The sequence below is a fragment of the Aspergillus costaricaensis genome (genome assembly GCF_003184835.1).
Source record: "Aspergillus costaricaensis CBS 115574 unplaced genomic scaffold BO79scaffold_41, whole genome shotgun sequence".
Classification (NCBI taxonomy): Eukaryota; Fungi; Ascomycota; class Eurotiomycetes; order Eurotiales; family Aspergillaceae; genus Aspergillus; species Aspergillus costaricensis.
In genome coordinates, this window is record NW_020291841.1 from 241,472 (window position 1) to 248,482 (window position 7,011).

At 51.1% G+C, this 7,011-nt stretch overlaps 2 protein-coding genes across 2 annotated transcripts; both read right to left on the minus strand.

The window, feature by feature from the left end:
- Positions 1–830: 830 nt before the first annotated feature.
- BO79DRAFT_259375 (uncharacterized protein) lies at positions 831–1,934 on the minus strand (the record flags this gene model as incomplete). The annotated part of the gene is made up of 1 exon (XM_025686361.1): positions 831–1,934. One exon carries the CDS (start codon positions 1,932–1,934, stop codon positions 831–833), a length of 1,104 nt encoding a protein of 367 aa, XP_025535245.1.
- Positions 1,935–3,624: 1,690 nt separating this feature from the next.
- On the minus strand, positions 3,625–5,363 carry glfB (UDP-galactofuranose transporter). Its single transcript, XM_025689455.1, has 6 exons — positions 5,111–5,363; positions 4,987–5,054; positions 4,915–4,920; positions 4,638–4,855; positions 4,179–4,586; positions 3,625–4,116 (listed from the first exon to the last, which is right to left on the minus strand). Exons 1-6 carry the CDS (start codon positions 5,239–5,241, stop codon positions 3,748–3,750), a joined length of 1,200 nt encoding a protein of 399 aa, XP_025535246.1. The 5' UTR covers positions 5,242–5,363; the 3' UTR covers positions 3,625–3,747.
- Positions 5,364–7,011: the final 1,648 nt, after the last annotated feature.

Here is a 7,011-nt window from a genome sequence, read left to right on the forward strand (position 1 = left end):
CCGGAATGCCCACGAGACTGATAAGGACGGCAACTATGTCGTATATTGGTTCAATCCTTGTCTCTTATGAAACCAAGGATTCACATCAATAGGATGGGCCATGTAGTGGTTGATGGCGCGAGATGAAGGGCAGGAGCGGCTGGTGGGCAGTTTGGAGGTGGTGTTTCTGGGAGGAGATTCATGATCCCTATTATGGCTAAGTCTGTATCTGGCAAAAGCTGGCTGGCGATCTTGACCGCCACTTGCTACTTCCCCTCCCACATATTCACTCCTCTCTCTCTACAACCAAAACATAGAAAAGTATTATCTTGATAATTTTTTTTTTCTTTCATTCATTGTTTCTTTCCAAGTCTTGACGATATGTGAAAATGGCAAATATATATCAACAATCAGAGAACCAAAAGGAGAAAAATTGAAATGAAACCAAAAAAGCAGCAACAGATCCAACCCCATGTGACCCAACCGGCCACATGACCATACCCATTCCCAGCCATCCCACCACCAACCCTTTGCGCCAAAGAAAGAAAAAGATCAAAACCCAAAGAAAGAAAAGGAAAGAAATGTTCCACAAACATATGTCAAATCCGAGTTTTAATTACGATGGCGAGACGAATATGACAGACACACCACCATCAGATGAAGAAGTAAAGCGGAAATCAGATATTTTGCTGCCGAAATGGAGGGGGTGGGAGCGGTTTCGGTCGAAGTTGAAAGTCGCTTCCGCTGTCTGTCCGTTGAGTTCGTTGGTCGATCGGGATGTTTGTTCAAGGCGTGAGGTGTTATGCGTCGAGAGTGCCTTTTCTGCTGCTGATAAGACTGCTGCCAATGGCTTACGCGTCGATCTCCATCCCCGTTCCCATTCCTACGCTATTGTTCAACCCCATGCCGTTGCCGTGGTTCATGGGCTGGGCACAGAGAGTCTGGAGGAGTGGAAGACCTGAATCTACCGGGTTCGCGCCCAGCAGGTTCTGAGCTCCCATCGAGGCCATGCCGTTGTTGAGCGGCCTGTCTGCGGCATTCAGAATCTGTGTACCTTCGAAAACGATGGGAGACGAGCGAAGGTTCATGAGGCAGGCTTCCCATGTGGAACCCACGAGCTGTCCTTGGGTGAGGTCATCGTTGAAAAGATAGAAGGCCGGTGTAGGGGAAACCCCCATTGGTGTCATTGGTCGTGCGGTGACAAGATAGGCATTCAGCGCCCGGTTCTTCAAGAGGATCTGTGAATCGGCCAGGTACGTCGCGAACTGCCGATCAATGTACTTCTTCCAGCCGCGCACGGCAGCCGCCATATCGGCGTCATCGGTCGCAATCCGCTGCCAGCTGATACCGAGGAGACGCGTAGCGTCGTCGACAGTGGGTTCTTCGGAGCGGTTACCCGCGTTGAGGATTCGGCGATTGTCGTCTTGCTGGTCGGTGTTTATTTTGCGCTGGATGGAGGAGAGGGTGATATCGTCGAAATTGGAAGCAGCGGGATCCAGACGCTGAGCTTTACGGCTAGCAGATGGACTGCCGGAACGACGCGACGAGACCGGAGCAGCGGTGGTGACATTCTCGACAGTCTCTTCATACCACGTGCCAGTCTGGCTTTCTGCTGAGATGGCCATCTTGGTGCGAGGGTTGAGGAGAACCATGCCTTCGCCATAGATGGGCTCTTCGACCTCTTGCTTTCTGGGTTGCGGAGCAGAAGCAGCCACGATGGACATGGGAGTGCTGCTTCCGTTCAAGGCTTCTTCGAAGGAGTCTTCGTCACGCGACCTCTTGCGGGAGGGTCTGGATGGTTGGAAGGGGTTGTTGTTATTGGAGAAGAAGGACCGCGACTCTGTGTCGTGGGTGAACTTGGGCTGGCGAGGGAATTGAACAAAAGCGTGGTCCTGGGGAGGGGATAGGACCATCGCCGGGCCATCAGAGAGACCGTTCAGCAGCATTGGGCACATGGTGATGAATGCGAAGGCGTGGTCGAATGCAGCGACTACGAGATTGAAGCGAAAAGGGAGCCTGTTCTGTCTGTCCAGTGAGCTAGAAATGAAGAACGAGAGCAACCTATGGATCTTGCGATCCAAGCTGTGTATATAAGCTATGGTGTGGCACCAAAGGAGAGGACGGGAGGTGATGCGCGAAAGGGTGAAGAGAGGTAGGCAGGCAGGTGACAATGGAAGGGTACGAGATGGGAGATATGGAATATAAGGATGAAGGGTATCAAGAGGTAAGGATATGAGCAAGATGAGATGGGAAGATTGACCCAAGATACAGTGAGAACGACGTGCAGGAGAGGAAGGAAGGGAAGAAAAGAAGAGAGAGAGAGAGAGAGAGAGAGAGAGAGAGAGAGAGATGGATGGAAGGAGGATAAACGGAGGAAGGAGAAGATGCGCAGCCGAAACGAAGAAGCGAACCACGGGATCACCGGCTAAGATGTGGAGGAGGAGAAGAAGAAGCGGAGGGAAGGAAAGCGAGAAGGGATAAAAGTGTGGGAGGAAGGCGAGGAACCAAACGAAACACGCGAAAGAAGCAGAAAAGGAAGGAGAAGAAGAAGAAGCAGCAGAAGCTGACGGATGCGGACGAGAGAGCGAGAAGTCAGTGTGATCGGAGCTTCTTTGGATGCGCCTTGCGATCCTCCATTCATCATTGCGGAGAGCAGGATTTGCCATTGGCCAGACCCGTGTATTTACCGTGCCATACGCTTGTGACGCCCGCCATTTCCACGGAATTTCTGTGAGTTTCGCTGGGCTTTGTGCACCCCTTGGCGTGACTGCATACCATACCGTACAGTAACAGGTGACGGGATCCACCAGGCTCAGATCAACCCGCAAGGATGCGCTCATTATTGGTCGAGGGGGAATCGTCCCGGGCAACGATGGGGTGGGTTCCACTCGCTAAAGCCCATTCTTATTCGCTCAATTGGCACGCCTCGTCCGCGCGGCCGCCCTCACTGGATGCAAGACCATTGGCCGAACCACTCAGCTCAAGCCCGAGGCTTTCGATGCGCCGTGATTGGCTCAACCCTAAAGGCCCGCACTGACTGCTGACTGACCAGGGGGTTGCCAGCCAAGGAACTTTAGTAGTAAGTCAGCCAGAACTTGGCCCGGCTAGCCCCTAGTACTCTACCATTTGATGCCTCAGGCACAGATTGGAAACTAACAGTGAAACTTGACGAAATTCTATTCGGTTGATGGGAAGGTTCCCCTCGTAAAGTAGTCAAAAAGAAAAATCCTATAGTAACAGGAGAATGGGATGACGAGCAAACAAGGTCGCGAAAATGATATCCGACACCTGAACTTCCTGCTAGTTTCACACGTCACAAATGGTCATCGAGCCAAATCGCGAGCAATACACCGACAAAAATCCTTCTAATAAAATAAATGGTAAAAGGAAGAAGAAAAAAACAGGGTTGCGAAACGAATAATTGTGAAAGCCCCGTCGGATTCGAAATCCATGTCGTATCAACCGTGTCTTCTGGGCCCGGCTGCATTCCCCGCATGTGGCCGGCCCAGATGCACCCCGCATCCCAATTCGTAAAGAACTACCCCGGCAGATGAAATATTATCCTTTATAACAGTAGAGCGCCATACATATCCAAGTATGGCGGAAGAAAAGCGAACGTGACACGCGGGTAGAACTTTTGCCCCCCCGGGACCTTCTCCAGTCCCCATTCCCCATCAACATAAGCTACCACTCCTGGGTCACCTCAGACGGCGCCTGAGTATTAAGGCAGGCGCATAGCTGGATTCACCTGGACTTCTAATCGGTCCTTTAGGCGTTCCCAGCAGTAGCACCACCGAGCATACCCTTGACGCTGGCAACTTGCTCGGGGGCGTAGCTGGGGGCCATGGAGCCCATGAGCAGGAAGAAGATGAGGAGGACAGCACCGAACACGATGAACTTGCGTTGAGCGGGGTGGTTAACTCCATACTCAGCCCAGGCACGGTTGGCCTGGCCAGTGTACTCCTTGATCTTGTCACCGCCAAGCTTGTAGTAGACGAGACCAACGAGAGCAATCGAGTAACCGAAGAACTGGGTGAGGGTGACAGGGGTCTGCCAGATCATCATGGAAGCAGCGACCAGAAGGATATCCTTGAGGACACCGCACAAGGTCATGACGAGGGAGGAGGTCTTGCCAATCTGTGTAAATGCGTCAGTAAATTGATCCCCATGTAGCAACGCGACGAAAAAGGGTTTCTTACCAGGAAGACAACGGAAACGTTGAGGAGGAAAGCAACAACGGCATTGGCCAGCAATGTCCAGACACCAACGTTGTAGATGTGGCCCATGGTAAGGTTGGGGACCTCAAGGAAGAGAGCAGTGACACCGTTCATGACAGCACAGACAGGAGCGAAGTAGTAGAGGGAGACAAGAGGGTCCATCTTGTACTCGGCGGAGCTGAGCAGGCGCTGAACCATGACCAAACGAGTGGCCTCGAAGACAATACCACCGAGCTGGAACAGGAATCCGATGAAGACAAAGCGGATCTCACCGAAAGAGGCAATGATGACACCAAGCACGATAACGCTGACGTTCATCAGGACCTTGAGGTTGACAGGAGCCATGCCCATACCCCAAGTAGCGAAAAGAACAGCAACGGGGGTAGTAGCCTGAGGGGGAAGTCAGCAGGGGAAACTCTTGCTCGACATGGAACGACTGACCTTGAGCATCTGGATGAAGGCAACACTCAGATACAGATAAGTCACATTACCGCAGATCAAACTCAGACTGAAGAAAAGACCGATCGGAACAATAGCACGAAGGTAGACACGGCCAGTCATCTTCACGGTCTTCCGTCCATCGAGCAGAGTGGTGGTGCGCGCCAGAAGCTGGGTCATGAAGGTCGCAAATGCCAAATGCCATGTTGTGAGGATGATAGCTAGATGTCGTTAGTTGGACTGCTGGACGATATCGAGATAAGTTACGAGAGCAACGTACGAAAACCTAGGAACAGAGAGAACAATTAGCGATATGGTCATCAGAATCGGAGCCACCGAGTGTAGAACTTACGGAACTGGGCATAATCAAGGATATGCTTATTGAACAAGATAACACTGGAACTCAAAGTGATCCAGACACTGATTTTATCTTAGTACTCTTTCCATTCGAGTCCTTCAATCTTGTTGTAGCTTACCCGACATAGACAGCAGGGTGGAAGGCAGGCTTCGGGGGCTCTGCCTTATCAACAGCGGGATTGACGGTGGGCAGGGTAGGCTCCGGACGAGAGACCTCTCCGGAGGTTCTGGCTTTTTCGCCCTCAGACATTGTGAAGGTGCGAGTCTGGTCGGATAAGAAACGTTGAAATTCAAAAGGTCGCGGCCGTAAAAGGCTGCTTTGTCCGAACTTGGCGGAGGCCACGGGTAACGGTTGTCAAGAAAGGACGTAAAGAGAAAAAGGAATGGTTGGCAGAGAAAGGTGGATAAAAGTCGAGAAGCCTAAAAAGTCTGGAAACGAGTGAGACTAGAGTTGGACAAGAAAAGGATAGTAAGAGAGTGAATGAGAATAAAACGTGTGTGAAGAAGAATGGTCGGGGTTGGAGGAGAGAAGAGGGAAGAGGGAAGAGGAGAGGACGAAGGGGGCTGTTTGGTTGATTGGGGGGGGGTCCGTTGAGGTAATTTTCAACTCTCGGGTAAGCAAACAGGGTACCAAGAAGAGAGGTTACTTACGGCTGGATTTCCTGTGGGATGGCAGCGGGAGTGAAGAGACGGCTCGGGAAGCGCAAGTAAAATTATTTAGGGGGTGCCGAAGAGGAGAGAGTCAGGGAATTGTGAGGCAGGGAAGAGAAGAGACGGAGAGTGTAAGAGCGACGGAGAGAGAAAGACAAGAGAGAGAGAGGGCTGGGTCCGCATCAACACCGAGAGGGCAGATCGTGGCTCAGGACACGATATGTCGTTCGTTGGTCGTCTTTCTCACAATTTACAACTAGCTAGCAGTAGTGGTAGTACTGCGCTGACCGTCAACTTACATACTGGACTAGGAGTTAGTTTCCCTCTGGACCCGGACCTGAATCCCCAAACTTTAGCGGCTGGCATGCATTCTACTGCTTCTTCCTAACCTGTGGGCGGATGGGTTGGTTGGTGGGGGGTGGGAGGAATGAACCGGAACCAGAGTCAGTGTGATAATGCTAGCATTTGGTTTAGTTAGTTAATTGAAAGGTACTAGATAAGAACCTATTTTCAACCTTGCCGACTCAATACTTGATGTCTCTCTGCATCCATCCATCTATCTGCCTTGCCTGGTCTCAAATTGAGCACTTACATTAACAGTTGATAGTATTATACCCTTTGGACTGGTTTATTGTGCATATATCCCCAAGATTTGCTGGAGAATTATAATTAGATACCATTCGTATGCTACCCCATGGACGCCGAAGCAGGTGAAACACCACCAGTGGTTCTGACGGGCGGTTTCGAGTTCTAGGCTGGGAAGAACAAGCCCATCGCGGTGGAGGCCAAAAGTGGAGTGACGAGGGGCGAAAAATTAGCGGGCTGGAGACCCGGCACATACACTGTATTGCAAGCAAATTGTCCTCGCAATGGCCACAATTTAAATTCAGTACCGTAATGGATTCGTTATTACGAAATTATTTCCCCCAACTACCGCTGCCTGCACAACCAAGCTCCCGGGTACGGAAATGGTATGAACAAAGTGTAACAAAACATTTGCCAGTTCCAGACCTCTTTCGGTTCGTCCAAAAGATTCAGTCCATCTGCATTCTGCAAACGTCGTCAACTATCTACTATCGACTTCTATTTTATACTTCCTGTCCGTTCTCATCATCATTGACTTGCGAGTCTTCTGCATCATTATCTCTATGCTCGATGCTTGCCGGTGTTTGCCCGACCCTCACCGCGATTCTCAATGCGTATTCAATATATTGCTGTCTAATTGCAATCTGCGAGTGGATGGACGACCTTGAAACCATCTCTCGGTACGGCCGTGGGGCGAGGCAAATGCTCATCACTCTCGTGGCGAGTTCTGCTGTCCTGGTTGGTGTCAATCTCCAGGTCTCCACCATCGGGGGGGGGGGGGGGG

Bases quoted from the DNA above. Each gene is read 5' to 3' on its own strand.
- glfB (XM_025689455.1), bottom strand. From the start codon at position 5,241: ATGTCTGAGGGCGAAAAAGCCAGAACCTCCGGAGAGGTCTCTCGTCCG. The intron at 4,587-4,637 runs GTCAGTCGTTCC...CTTCCCCCTCAG, and splicing joins CCTTCATCCAGATGCTCAAG to GCTACTACCCCCGTTGCTGT. The intron at 4,117-4,178 runs GTAAGAAACCCT...GCATTTACACAG, and splicing joins ACGTTTCCGTTGTCTTCCTG to ATTGGCAAGACCTCCTCCCT.